Genomic DNA, 15729 nt, shown 5'->3' with positions numbered 1-15729 from the left:
GTTCTTCTGATGTAGATGTTGACGAATGGACCTTTGGCCTTTGGATGAAAAGGTCTAGTAATTGGGCTTTGGCATTTTTATGAAAATGTTGACGAATTGGGCATTGGTCTTCTGATGTAGATGTCGACGAATGGAGCTTCAGCCTTTTGATGAAAATGTTGACGAATTTGGCATTGGTCTTTTGATGTAGATGTTGACGAATGGAGCTTTGGCCTTTGGATGAAAAGGTCTAGTAATTGGGCTTTGGCATTTTTATGAAAATGTTGACGAAATTGGCATTGGCCTTCTGATGTAGATGTTGACGAATGGACCTTTGGCCTTTGGATGAAAAGGTCTAGTAATTGGGCTTTGGCATTTTTATGAAAATGTTGACGAAATTGGCATGCTGAGATGTGACTTATATCTACCTATGTATGAACATGAACATTGACCGTTATGAAACATTATCCTTTCCGTGGTGCCTTTTTGACTGCGCACCACGTTTTTAGCTAGTTCGTTTAGCAAGATGGCAGATATTGTTATGTTAACATTTGTTTATGTTGAATGCGTTATGTTACCAATGATCCAATGAGTTTTCTCGAAGTTTTATCTCTGTCATGAGTACAGATTTAACAGGGCATTGGTTATTTGATGAAGGTGTCGAAGAATGGGGCTTTGGACTTTTGATGAAAATGTCGAGGAAGTTGGCATTGGTTACTTGATAAAGATGTCGACAAATGCAAAGACAAATAAGGCTTTGGTTTTTCGATAAAAGTGTTGACGAATGGGGCTTTGGGCTTTTGATGAAGATGTCGACAAATAGGGCTTTGGTCTTTTGATGAAGATGTCGATGAATAAGGCTTTGGCTTTGGCACCTGACCTTTTTGACAATTTAATTCTAGCAATGCTTCTAACTTCTCATGGCCCTTTTTAATGTCAGCGTTCCCATTGAATGTGAGTTTAGTGCAACATAAGGCGCTACTTTGAAAGCTAAAGCTTCTAGTGGGTAACAATAATATTGTTCCCAGAGTTTGATGAAGTCACTCAGTCTCTTTCTGTCTCCGCATCCATGCCCCTTTTTCAGAGAAACTTATTTTTGGATACTTTATAATCTATTTCGTTTTGTTTTTAAATTAAAGAGTTTTTCTTTTCCTTTCCCTGCCAAAGATTGAAAGCTGGCTGATATTTAATTGCCGTAAAGTCTTATGCTCTAACACATACGACTGAGACTAATGATACATTGAACGTCCTTGTGGCAAAGGAACTTATCCTCAACCCTTGTGACTTAGCATTTTTGGAGGGAGCTACAGCTACACGTATAAGTTCGTATAAGTTCTTATGCTCTTTCATGTCGCTACGAAATTAGAAACAGTTCATATCAGCGAAACTACAATAATATGAAAAAAGTGCCACGAAAAATCACGTTTGCAATAAAGTTGACACGATGTGCTATAAATTGTTTTAAAGACAATAAAGAAGAGCCCTTGGCTGCTCGATCTGCTAAATCATTCTGCCCCACAACAAATTTCTAAAACCGTGAGTTGTAAAATGAAACACGGCAGGAAGGTTTATCCTGCCTGTAAAGTCCTTTTAAAATCTTTAAGCATAGATTTCGAATAAATATTTAATGTCCGTCTAAAACATCAGTCAACATTTCCAAATCTGCTAAAAAGATTATTTTTATATAAGCCAACTTTGGATGCAAAATACCTAGAACTATATATGTCCTTGAAAAACTTGCCAAGGTATACCATGGCTTTTTTCAGGAGGAAAGAATATCTGTACGCAATGGTCCGTATGCCTAATACACTGAGCGTTTTAGCCGAGAGTAAACCTGAAAGGAACTTCAGTATTTGAAGATCTTATCTTAAACATTATCTTGTCCAAGAAGAACAATTTTGAAATGTTTGTAAAAATCCACACGACGAGAGGAAATGTACTCATACATGAATCAAAGAGAGCCGATTTTCCTTCAATGGAATTCAATCTGGTTTTTTAATGCTCTGTATAAACCCGCTCATATGTTAATGAGCTCTTTGCGACAGATTCCTGTTCTTCTGTTTCAAAGAACACTCGTAAGAATCACTCTCTTCTGCATCTGGTGCCTTCATTTTATTGGGTTGGAAAACGAATCCACTGGGAAGTGTGCCGTAAAAAAGGGGATCAGTAAAAACAAAATGGTACGAACATCAGCCAGAGGTTGTACAGGAAAATGAGAGATACAAGATATTGTGGGACTTTAACATCCAAAGTGACCAAGTGATCGAAGCAAGACGTCCGGATGTGATTGCCATAGATAAGGAAATAAAGTTCGTTGCAATCAAAGACTTTGCCGTTCCCTATGATAAGAGAGTAAACTCCAAGGAGGTGGAAAAGATCGAAAAATATCAAGACCTTGCAAGAGAGATAGAAAGTTATGGAGCATGAGGGTGACAGTAATTCCAATAGTTATAGGAGCACTTTCAACAGCACCAAAGAAACTGATAAAGAGATTGGAGGACATTGGGATTGAAACACGGGTTACTGAGTTGCGGAAAACTTTGATCTTACATTCTGCCATGATTTTGAGATATGTTCTCGAGATTCGAGATTCGAGGCTTAGCCATGGTTTGTTTCGACGACAGAAGATATAGTAGGTGCAGCGGATAGAAATGTTCATGAGTTTCATCAAGATGAATTTAGTTTGATTTGAGTCAATATTGGTTGGTGTAGCATGTCGGAAAGAGAGGTAGATGAGGTTCCCAGAATGCCAAGGACACTCATAGAAAGGTTAACAAAGGTAACACGTTTATAGGCAGGGTGCAGTTCATTGATAAGATCGCTATATTTCTTAGCTTTTCGAGTACTGTTTTCGTCGATGTTGCTTTCGAACACAACAGTTAGCTCTAGCATGTAAAGAATCGATCTTCAGTCACGAAGACAAGATCTGGTCGATAGGAGTTGCCTGTGATTAAAGAAGGAGATAGAAATGAAGGCAGGTCCGCGTAAAGTGAGCTGTTTCTAGGTGTTGAAAAGATTTTGGCCAAATAGAGAAGTATAGAATCATGTCTCCAGGTATACCTACCATGTTCAAGATAATTCTTGCAGCTAGAGACTATGTGCTGTAATGATTCTGATTGGAGACAAAAAGAGCACACAGATGACTGAGTAATTGACCATTTGCAGAGGTGTTTCCTAGTGGCAAGATTGTTGTTTAGGTATTTGATAATAATAATAACAACAATAATGATAATAATCTCTTCATTTACAGTTGGTTTGAACAATAGCTAAGATACATAGATAATTATTACCTACCTAATTAATACCAACTATTAATATACTAGAAAGGAAAAGTACAATATTAATCTACCTATTTACATATTTTACAGCCAAATTTGTCTTTATTCCAGGCGTGTATGCCTTTTTTAAATTTGGATACGTTTTCCACATTCTTTATCGTATCAGGCTCAGGCAGGGTGTTCCAGAGAATGCTCCTCCGGAATGCCAATAAGTTTATCCCAAATGATATCGTTTTGATAGGCGGAAGTTGCAGCGTATTTTTTATTCGTAGACCATAACACAGTTCCCTCTGTACCAAAAATTCTCCCATGAACGATGGACTCTCATGATTTAATGATTTGTATATCTCTGTCATTAACTTCTGTAAGTTTTACGTTTGGATGGCTATTTCATTGTGCTTTGTGAGGAGACATTCAAAGGTGGATTAATAATCACAAAACAGTGCGCTTAGTGCGCGTTTATGTACGCGATTTATCTCCTTAATACACCGCCTTCCACAGAAAATCCAAAAGAGAGGACAGTAATTGAAATTTGGTAGCTGAAAGGAATTTTATAGTAATTCTGCCTAACCTTTATCTAGGAGTTTGGCCACCCTAGAAAATGCTCTCACATTTCGGTTCACCTTTTGGCATAGGGTTTTGATATGTTGGTCATATTAAAGGCCAGCATCGACTGTGACGCCTAGAAGTTTAACGCAGTCTGATGAGTATAAAGTTGTTCCATATATTTCAATGCAAATTGTTTCATCAAGTTTGGTTGCAAGGAGCATTATCTGGAACTTGAATGGATTAGCTACCATTCTGTTTGATTTGAGCCGTTTTAGAGCTTGACATAGATCTTCTTCTATGCATCCATCCAAATCACTACCACAAGAGTAATTGGTATTGTCATCTGCAAAAATTGCAAATTTCTGTATTTTGGATGAAATAAATCAAATCATTGACGTAAATGGTGAGCAACAAAGGATCCAAGACAGAGCCTTGGAGTACCCCTCATACAATATCAGGCCAGTTGGTGTAGGCCGACCCAGTTTTCACCCTTTGTTTTCTGCCGAAAAGGTAGCTTTATATAAATCTGAGGCAGTTCATGACGAAGCCTTAAGCCTCAAGCTTTGCTTTCAGGAGATCATAAGGTAGGCAATCAAAAGCTTTAGACATGTCCGCGAGTACCAAACCGAATACGCCTCCGTCATCCAGGCATATGCGACATTTTTCAATTAATCGAAAGAGAGCATGTTGAGCACTGTGCCACTCTCTGAAGCTACAGAATAGCCTAGAAATTTTTGTTTTTGCGAAAGGAGTCATCTGTTGTGAGACTTGCCTCTCGAATACTTTTGAAAGTGTAGAAAGTACACTTCGTAGAAATACACAGTATATGTTCGAGCATTGAAGTGGAAGGGAGGCGCTAAAAATCTGAGGAGCGTTTTGTACTCTAATGAGCATAAAAAATATTTGCCACAAGACAATGAATACTTTTGCAAGAGTTGCAGGAAGCTTTGACCCTCAAAAGGCAAACCTGCTCTGCTATAAAACTAATATTTTCCACGCAATCTGATCAATCAGGCTCATGAGCGTGTTATGAAAGTTTTTTAAGGAACGTTGACTCTAATTATGAAGAGCTCTTATACATGAAAGAAGAAGTCAAAATAAAATGCAAAATGTTTTCAAGAAGCATATAGATGTATCACTTCTGGAAACCCCGTCTTCCTGTTGGAGTCTGTCAATAGAAATGTGCTTACATGTACAGTAAATCCTCGAATAAGACCTCGAATAAGATGAATTTTCAGGTGGGAGCTTATTTCAAGGTGCAAGAGCCACGACTAAAGAGCAAGAAAGTGGCGGAAATTCTTGTTGACCAATTGAGTTGATGGAAAGATGAACATGAGCATTTTCAGCTTTTAATTTCAACAACTGATATATTAAAAGAGTTGCAAAGTGCTGTGTGAAGATCTAACAAATATTATAGATTTTTATCATCACAAAAGTCGCTTTTTTGCTTTATGGTCTCCTGTCAAAGGGAGTAATACTATATAGCTATTGTCCTGTGGGTGCTTTTATGAAGTTAAATATTATTCTGCAATTATGTTTCCCTCGAATGAGTCCCCATAGGGGGCTTATTCGACGGGGGGAGGGCTTATTTGCAAAAATGAATTTTTAGGTGGGCCTTACTCGAGTTGGGGGGGGGGGGGTGGCGCTTGATCGAGCGTGGAGACTTATTCGAGGATTTACGGTAGTTTAAGAATACGCATCCTTGAATCAACATTTGGATATAAACTTTCTGCTTATCTTTGGACATTATCCGTCTTTTATACTCTGACGAATGTCAAACGAACAAGAACCCAGTTTACATTGAAAAGGTTGAAAGGGAGTCAGATGTAACTGCTGCATTTTGTTTTATGGTTTAATTTCAAGCACTTTGAAAAGGGTAGGATATTTTATTTTATTGCTACCTGCAAGTAAATTTTTGCTAGGCATTAAATGCAACATATTGAAAAGGACAGAGGGTGATTTCTCCTGATGACTTCACGGCGAAATACTAATTCTCAATACATTATCATTCATAAAAACCAACTGTGTAAGCTGAGAGAGAAAACTAGGACACGTGCTTTAATTGGAAACCGTTTTATCTACATAAGCAGGAAGCTCGCTGTTTGTCAGTTAGTGTAGATAACATGGGTTGGGCAAATTAGGAATAAAGACTGAAAAAGCTTTCTAGGTCAAATTTTCATATCTGTTGGGCTCATTCATTGTTGTGAGGAAATGTTGCACATGGCGAGAAAGGTGTTTTTGCAAACTAGCATGTAGATAAAAGCTAATTTGGTAATACCCAGCATAAACTCTTGGAACACAAACGTCAGAACAATTTCAGCCATCCTCTCTCCCCCTATGAACAATGTTTGATTTCTAAAATATTGTGCAGGAAGTCAGGAACTCAATTTTCTCTTGCGACTTCTATGATTTTTGCCTAAACTATCAAATTTTTTCTGAGAAAGGGAGGTGGATGTAGTAATGCTTGATGTAGAATATGAAAAATGCAAACATAGAATCCAAGTATAATTTTTCAGGTATTGTAGATAAATGCAAAAGGTATGTAAGTATTGTTAATACAAGGAGTTCGTTTATGCAGTTTCCCGCGGCTAGACAGAGATAATCCTTGTCAAATCTCCTTGGATTGCATCTGCTAATTTTGAAAATGAACTTGTGTCGCACCCTTTCACCCCTAGAAAGATGTTGGTTGTGGTGTTTATTATCAAAACTGTAATCGATAAGGAAAAGGAATCAAATAGAGAATATAAAAGCTGTGAAAGTTGTAAAACAATTTTAGAGAAATGCAAGTATCTAGCGTAGGGTACCAAGATGTTTTCGATGGATAAAGAAAAATAATATGAATTAGTTATAATGAAGTTGAAGATTTGAAAAAACATTATTATTTAACTGTTAGCAGCTATTGATAGTAAACTTTTTTGCAAAGTGATGAAAATACAAAGCTGATTTAAATAGTGTGAATCCAAGAACATTATAATCCGTTGGCAGCGCATGTATTCAGTAGTTAACCACTGACATTAAGAGTAGCAATGGTCTCATAATTGGTATGCGACGCAAACCCAAAAAGAAAAACAACTGTCTTGAAAATTTTGGCTGTTTATTAGCTTCACAGTTTGAAAGAAATCCTTAAAAAAGTGCATTGTCAAGGAAGTAGGGAATCATAATTAAAGACTCCTTGGTGGTGACGGTCTGTGAAGAAGGCTAGACTATATCTGTTCAATGTAGCAATCTTCTACTTCTAGAATAATGATGCAATATTTTGTTTGTGCTTGTAAAATAAGAATCGACGAGTTAAGAGATTTTTTGACAAATGAAGAGTTTTTCCAATTGTAAAAATTTAGCGTTCCATGTATTCGTCGGCTAATGCTTTCATTAGATTGAAAAAGATTTCACAGCTACGCAAGTCTTCGGTTGAACGCCTTCAAAGCATTGATCAACACAATGTATCATCAAACACTCGAGTTGCGCAGTATTCCTATGGTATGCAGTTATCTGAACAGGAAGTAGCTTTTGATGACCGAAAGATGGCTGATTCAAACAAGGGAAAAGTGTCGGCATGATGAAAGAATCAATGAAAAGGTCACAGGAATAAACTATTAAGTAAATTTTAGGATGTAAAAAGCCATTAATTACTTCTTCACCTAGGAACTTATAGCTATCAAACGGCCGACTTGGAACCTGAAAGCCTAGGAAAGGATTATTCATCGAAGTGTGCAATATGTTCATCTTAGATTAAAAATAATGATCCGGTTGCTTATAGGTTAATCAGTTATACTGAAATAGGCAATGATATGATAAACTATATTCATTCAGAAAGACAATCTGTTGGTTCCCACGCTTTTGGTTCTTTTTAATTCGTATTTTTAAAGAAGAAAGCTTGGCATAAGGCACGAAAACTTAAGAATTTGAGTTAAATCTTCGATAAATGTAAAAAGCTTCCTAAAACTTAGAAATAAGTTAGCATGGGCCAGCTCTGCAGTAACATGTGTACTAACCCTATTTGGGCATTGATTCTATATGAAAATTCAAACAGTGTAGGATCAAATAAAATCTTCTTAGATCAATCATCTTATTGCTCAGTTAGATCAATTAACAATTATGGTTTCATTATAACTTGGCTCTGTATATCTTTTACTGTAACACGAAAGCCCTAAAACTGATAACGAGCAATAGATAGCAAAATAAATATACACTTTCTTTATTACAGAAGCAAAATTCGGGTATCTATTCACTCTGATACAGTATGTTTGATCTGCCGTATCTTTGAAAAAGTTTGCCACCAACTAGCTGTTTCTTGTGAAGAAAAAATCTTTCCATCTGACATGATGAGATAAGGAGTGGGTTAAAGAAACAGTATAATATCCAAATATAATCAAGCAAATGTAGCAACAACCTTGTATTTCCCAAACTGCCAATCATCAAAGATATCGAATAATGTATTTTTGCTTATAAAAATAACTTTGTTTTCAAGAAAAATAAATCATTTTTGTAACTGACCACTAGAATATTGTTTTTTGATTAAATCCCCTTTATGCTAGAAACAAATTTTGCACCAAGTAACCTCTGATCCATAATCGTGAGAACTGTTTTCTTTCTTGGACACTAACAGCTGAAGTACGAGATTTTATATGTCTAGTGTTAGATTACACCGACCATTAGCTATCTTCCACCAACTGGAACAGCTTTTATTATTATTTTCAGTGAATCGCTCTTTGTTTTCAATTTACATCTACATCAATTTCTATGATAAACCTTCTCTCCTAAAACAGTTACTTTGCATTACTAACGCTAATTGCCTTGGCTGGTATTCTTTTTTGCTTATGAAAATCAATTATCAATGATTCTTCTAGTGTTTTTGTTGTCTCTTAAGAGTTGAGAAATGGTATTTCTTCTGAAGAACCTGTAGTTCAGTATGTTATGTCGATGTCATGCTAACCTAGACTGACACGTCTGAGAAAACCATGAGAAGATGAAACCTAAACAAAAACAGTGCTTTTAGCTTTATGCAAAGATGTTTGAAAAATTAAATTGGCGGATAATAAAAACAGAATTTTCAGGCAGAAGACCAGGTAAAGTCGTGATTTTACAAGATGTTAGTTTGAATAAACGGCAAACAGTTAGTTGCCTAATACTTTTTTTTTGTTTATTTCACAATAAGTGGTAAATAATCGCATTAGCGAATACTTTTTAGTCTGAAATATACACCTGCTCATTTGCTGCTTACGCTACACGTGATTGTATTGTCACTATGTTGATGAGCTGACAATATAATCGAGCCCATGAAGTCCGAACCATTTGATGAAAGCAACTGGTCATCCTTGACGAGGTTAGATACTTTAATGTCTATTACTTTTTCTGTAAAATTTACAACAAAATGTGTCATTGCTAAGTAATTTATCAAAGCGAGAGAAATTTTTTGCAGAAGAATCTTTGCTACAATGCTGCAATGCGGCAATGAATGTCTCACGTTGCCAGAAAATGGAGTTCATTTCCTTGCCGTTTTAATCAAAGTGTAATTATTTTATACTCATTTTTACAGTTTTAAAATAAATTAGACTACATAACTAGAAATTTTTGTAGGAAGTATCGATAAATTCTTAACAAAATTAATGTTATCATTTGTATCATGAAGTACGGAAGCACAATTGCACTGTGTAAGTGTGACGTAACAGTAGGAATGCTGTAGAAATACGACGTTTTGATGCAAAATGGGCTATTTTATTCACTTTTGTTGATTTGCATTAGTTTGGCTCACAAGCATTTAATTTCTTTGAAATTTTTCATAACTCAAAGAAAGAATTAAAGAGAAAATTGCCAAGAAAGATTTGAAGGACATCAACATTTGCAAAATCATACCGATTAGAATAGATATTAGAATCAAACGTTCATTTACGACATAATGTTTTTGCTCGTGAATGTTTCATGGATATATCACTTCAATCCAATTATTATGTTCTCATAAAAGTTGCAATTCATTATTACAGTTGCAGAAAGGATACAGAAAGGATAGGCAGATATTAACGTAAATTCATGACAACCCTGATGCCACGATGATATATCTCTGAAGTAATACTTAGGAAGGATAGGTGCGCACAAGAATTACTGGTCTCTCATTGAGTACTCGATACTGTGTAGACAGGGCTGCCCACGGTTTAGTGTGATTAGCAGAAGGGTTCCAAGTTGCAACAACGAGTATCACGCTATAAGTAATCATCATGCAGTTGCTTTACTTAAATGTTCGAAAGTTGCTTGTTTATTCTATCAAGCGTGAAAACGATGAAATAGATCGTATATAAGTATATTTTTACATGGATGAATTATTTTCTCAGGCCCTTCGGGGCCAGACCCAACCTGAAGCCCCTCTTTTCAACATTCTATATTTGCTAAAACGACTTTATTTTGATAATTTTGGTGGGAAAAGTATCCTTCTTCAAGAAACTTCATGAATACTATTTCATTGTTATTGTCAATTCAAAACAATAACGTTATTTAGTAAATAACAATAACCAGTAGATAGCATAATCGACAATAAAAACAGCTTAACACAACTAAAACGCTCAGCTGCAATGTTATAGATAATAGATTTGAATTGATTTAAAAGACCTCTAAAAATTTACGTAAAAAGTCTAGATCTACCGAAAATGCTTGAAAAACAGTACATGCATTTGAGATTTCAAGCAAACTTATAGTATTTCCTTTAAACTCAATGCAAGCAAAAAGAGCTTCATTGCTCCGATGTAAATTTTTGAATTCGGCTCAAACAAATTCAGAATGTTCCGAAAAAGTGTGAAGTTGTGAAAATTCCTTTTTATTGTGTTTGATTGGTAACAAACTCTAACAAAGATTTGATCATTTTTTCAGGAAATAACAGCAGTGCACACACAGTGACTACTATGGCAGATGTATGGTATTGAGTTTACAAGAAAAGTTTAAATAATGATGACTAAAGCCTTCTTGCTGTTTTAAAAACGAAGAGCTGTTGTTGCTGCATGTAGAAAACAACGCATTCTGCAATGACCGTGGGAAACATCACAGCGAATGTAACAAATGAAGTCAAAACCAATTACATTTGCCTTGGACTGCAGCACGTTGAATTTATAATGACTGCCTCCGCGAAACTAACTGCATACTTCAGCATTTTTCACAGTCTTGGGATAACTGCTACAGCTCTGATTGGCAATGTGATCATTCTCTACACAGTACGAAGTTTTACAGATATACGAAACTCAAAGAACTTGCTTTTTGCAGCTATGTCAGTTACAGATTTTCTCGTCAGCATATTTGTCCTACCACTGAACATAGTTATACGCTCTTTAGAGCTATCAGACATTCATATTTGTGCGGTCAAGAGAACCCAGTCATTTGCCTCGTACCTGCTTTGCGGTTGGTCATTGGTAAATGTGGCATTTATAAGTATTGACCGTTACATTGCTACTGCCTATCCAATGCAATACCGCATCCCATCAAACAAGCGAACATTCATCAAAGCACTTGCCTTTGTTTGGTTGGTGTGGATAATCATTCTCATTCCTCCTTTCTCTGGTGCTGTTAGCCTTTCAGTGCTAAACTTGCTTTCGGCAGCATTGATTTTGTCTTGGTTGTTTATAGTTGTTGGTTGCTACTTTAAAATAATATGGATTCTGAGGTTTACCAGAAAGAGGAGACAGATTCACCAAGCATCTAATAGGCCAGTTGTTACTGCCCGACAGCACAGCACAAAAAGTGGGGCGAAGACGATTTTCACGATAACAGCCGTGTTCATAATTTGCTATGCTCCTTGGTTTATCTCTTCGGTCGTTTTGATCGTTATCAAGGCATCTGCTGAATCGAAGTACATTGTAGGGAGAGTAGTGGAGCTTTTCCTCTATATGAACAGCTCTCTGAACCCATTCCTCTACTGCTATAGAAATTTGAGGTTGAGATCTGCAATTACGACAACTATAGGAAAAATATGCAGAAAAAAAGTGAATGATGCATCGAGTTGAAAACACCAGGTCTGTAGTCTGTACAGACCACAGCAGGACCAATGTATTCTATTTTAAAAAATTGTTTCAAGAGGCCTCTTACAAAGCGCCTATCGTCATTTCATTAGACAACGTAATTTATGTCAATTATAAATTCCCAGAAAAAATCGTTAGCCTTTTTTAAGTTATGATAGTGTGGTAATAAGTTTGCATGTCATTCCTGTAAGACGAATAAAGAGTAATGTCAGTACCCAAATGAATTGCATGTAGAAAAACTTGCAAAGATCTATTCAAGCTTAGCTCTATTTGATACCGAATAATGTATTAGATACTTCAATAATTATTATGGCTCAATTGGCAGTACGCTGTCTAATATTCTATAATTATCTATAATTTCAATACTTTATACGCAGGATAGATATTGCTTAAAGCACGAAAAACGCGACCCATTCTACTTTTGATCTAACTTTCTGAATGAGGTATCCTATCTTCAATTTTAGATCTCCTACCTCTGTTTCGTATCAGACCACGAGTGTGGCTTGAAAACCTCGTTTCATTTTTATCATTATTAAAGCATAATTGGTGCCGAAACCTTCCTTGCTGGTTACACCAAAATAAATGTTTTAATCCTTGCTGATCAAAGTGACTGTAATGGTTAGCGAGTGGCACGATTAGTTTATCTATACAGAGAGCTCACCCTATAACAATATATATTGCAAGGTTCACGTAATATTCTCTGCTTTATGATATATACATTCTCAAATATATAATTCCAACCAAGATTGTGGAAAAAATTATAATGGCGATATGTTTCGGATTATCGGCAAAGCCCGATCGTCATTACATCTAGCAGTTTTGGAAAGAGTCTATCTACATAAGCATGGAAAACCGCTATTGTGTAGACAGAAGGAGTTCGTTTTCACCTTAGGACCTCATTGGTATCATTCTAAATTGACAAGCGGCACTGATGGGGCAACCTCAACAGTCATGTGCTCGTGTTTCTGATAATTCTATAATTCTTTAATACAGTTGTGTTTCGAGATGTACCTGCATTCAATTGTTTTGTAGTTGTTTAAAATTGTACGTAGGATTGCTTGATAATCAGAAAAAGAAAATGTTTTGAAATAAATCGAGACAGAAATTGAAAATAGCTTAGCAACAAGAGAATATATATGATGAACAGGACTGAAGCTTGAAGAGTGTGACATAAAGAGAAGCTCTTAATTAAAGAGAAGCTTTGCCATCTACAGGTGCCGAATCGGCGAAATTTCAAACCTTTAAGCAAAGAAAGAGGAGCTTATCGACTTCATCAGCAAATGTGACTTAAAAGCCCCCCATTGAGCAAAAGACCTTGAATAACTGTTCGGACCACAGCTGTCTACAGAATTTTCAATTGTTAATTTATAGAGCAAGGCAGACATGTGGAGGAAGACGCGTCAGAGCATTGTTTAGAAAGATTCTCTGTTCTGAACCTGCATCCTTTCAAGTTAGAGAGAAGAATGCATTACCATATAATTATAAGTAACTTCATTCAAATTGCCATCCTTGACTTTTTGACATATTCTAACTGACAAAATTTCTCAACTAACTGACCAGCTCTTCCTTGCTTATATTGACTAATTTGTACCTTTTGATCAAACTATTTTAGAATATGGCACATATTAAAGAGACTGTGAATAGACCTTATACAAAAATATTAAAGAGACCTTACACAAAAATATGTCAAGAAACAATTAGGTTATTATGTGAGACATCATATCAAAAACTTAGCAGTTTTTATCATTATTTGTTTAAAAATTTCTTTTGGATTTCAAAATTCAATACAGATCGTTCCATGCTGCTTAAAGTGCAATAAAAAGAAGTGTAATTTATATAGTCATTAAATGATATCTCGATTTTGCGTTTTGTTTGTTGTAAGCATAGGTAGTGATTTCTTTCTCAGTGTCAACAAAGGCTTCATTTCCAAGTCAATTATTTTAACGCTTTAATCTAATATTCTATGAAGTCGACTACCTTGCTCGGCTGTGTTTCTTAACATTGCTATTGTTTGGTTTAAATCTTCGTAGATTCGTAAATCTATGAAACATTTAAAAGTAGAATAATGAGTAAACAGTTTTCTTTATTGTTGCACATCTTTTGTATTCTACCTTGCCTATCTACAGCTGTAAGTCTATCATTATTATTAATTGAATTTATAGCTTTTATCCCACATTGATAATCACAAAGGTGACTAACTATTTATCAAGCTATTATACATCGATATCCAATTCAGGGGCAGTGCCATCAGCAATTTTAAGGGTTGGGCGCCTCATTCAAGCATCCTGAATTGGCATTTGAAAGTCTTGAAAGTTTTTAAGTAGCAATTTTGTTAAAACCTTGCTGTTAATTCAAAAGAAACTTGACTAAACCATCAAATATCAACTTTCTGTTAAAATAGCTGTGGCAGAATCTCACACAGGCCTTGGCGTTACTTGAAGCCAGAAAACATAAACGTTTTACGGCAAATAGTTCGGAAATAGGGCATCGCATGGCTTAGTAAATCAAACAAATTTTCGAAAACTTATCTTTGACAATTACACTAGGGTATATTCATAATATTTTGTATGATATTTTACGGTAGAGTGTTTGGTGACCAGCAGCATCCAATTTTTAGTGACAAACAGGTGTGCCTACCTGCTGCAACCATGGAGTATTGGTACAAAGTAGACAATCAAAGCTTTACTTCAAAGTCAATAGAACGGAGGACCTTGGAACTTAAAATGGCGGTGACTACGTAGGATAGATGCATGTGTTCGTCTCATTTATCCCACCTAAAAAAATCTATATAGAAGTACACTTAACGTTCAAAAAGTATTGGGACGAATTCGATAAACGAATTATGGCGTTCCGTTGGATTCGGTTTTGCAACGGAAACTTTTTCAGATTTAGGCAGTCTTTCTACAAAAAATCTAGGCCTAAGTTTCCCCAAAATGGAATAAAAAGTTAACAAAATGCTTCAACTTATGAAGAATAACCAAGAAAACACAGGATTTTTTCGATTTTCCTGATTATAACAGCAAAATATGCAGAAGGGCTGAATGGCCTAACAATGGCAAAGTCACATGACCTTCCAAAAATTTTAGAGCTGTCCAAACAAATACAACTTTTTAATTTCACGTTTGCATAACAAAAAAAATTATTAAAGAAATTATAAAATCAAACTTTTAAGCTTCAAAAAAAGTTTACTTCATCGACGAAAATGCTACAAATTTATTAAATTATTGCATTTATTCAAGCTACTTTTAAAATTGCGTAACATTAAAGGAGAAACCATTGTACTCATCGTCGATGAGTAATTTTTGCTTTGAGAGAGCATTTTCTTCTTATAATGCTGGAAATTTTGTATTTTTCATGACTTCTATAGCCATGTTTTTGCTTATGTTCCATTATTTAGCTTCTTTTACATGACAACATAATATCTAGTAAGGATTCAAACCTATTACTTCGCAGTTCCCTCAGTAAAGACCTATCGTCCCTCGGCGTTGTAAACTTCTTTGGTCTGCAAACCCTTGGTAAATTTTTTTCTGTTCTTGTACGCAAAAACTTTTTACACACCAGAAAAGCTGCACTCATTGAGCAGCCGAGAATTGATGCAATATCGCAAAACCCATTTACTTTATTATAGTAGAAAGCAATTTGTAAGCACTTCTCTTAACTCAGTTCTTGAGTTTTCAGAGCTTCCATGTTTTCGTCTCGAGACCTATAGAAATTTTATGGTAGATGTATTTTTAATTTTTTGGCGTACATAAAAGGCTTCAAAATATCAACAATGTCTTGTGAAAATTTCATGGAAATAACTGCCGTACTTTTTTAATGAGAAAGATTTTAAAAAAGTCTTTCCGAATTTGTTGCATAAAATGTCTTCGAAGTTTCGAAGGGTGTCCCAATACTTTTTGAACGTAAGTGTAGAAAGGTCTTCTTCT

At 35.6% G+C, this 15729-nt stretch overlaps 1 protein-coding gene across 2 annotated transcripts; it reads left to right on the top strand.

Moving 5' to 3' along the window:
- Window positions 1–3606: 3606 nt before the first annotated feature.
- LOC135688142 (trace amine-associated receptor 7d-like) lies at window positions 3607–14419 on the top strand. Of its 2 annotated transcripts, none has more exons than XM_065204862.2 (2): window positions 3607–7382; window positions 9226–14419. In XM_065204862.2, exon 2 carries the CDS (start codon window positions 10817–10819, stop codon window positions 11786–11788), a length of 972 nt encoding a protein of 323 aa, XP_065060934.2. In that variant the 5' UTR covers window positions 3607–7382; window positions 9226–10816; the 3' UTR covers window positions 11789–14419. The 2 variants fall into 2 exon arrangements, with proteins under 2 accessions (XP_065060934.2, XP_065060935.2); XM_065204863.2 differs by having other exon boundaries at window positions 3607–9129; window positions 10665–14419.
- Window positions 14420–15729: the final 1310 nt, after the last annotated feature.

This window comes from Rhopilema esculentum, unplaced genomic scaffold (genome assembly GCF_057945365.1).
Source record: "Rhopilema esculentum isolate cy_ngs unplaced genomic scaffold, ASM5794536v1 HiC_scaffold_36, whole genome shotgun sequence".
Lineage (NCBI taxonomy): Eukaryota > Metazoa > Cnidaria > Scyphozoa > Rhizostomeae > Rhizostomatidae > Rhopilema > Rhopilema esculentum.
This window is presented reverse-complemented; position numbering and strand designations above follow the sequence as displayed.

What these genes read in the sequence shown, in the direction of transcription:
- LOC135688142 (XM_065204862.2), top strand. Translation starts at nt 10,817, where the DNA reads ATGACCGTGGGAAACATCACAGCGAATGTAACAAATGAAGTCAAAACC.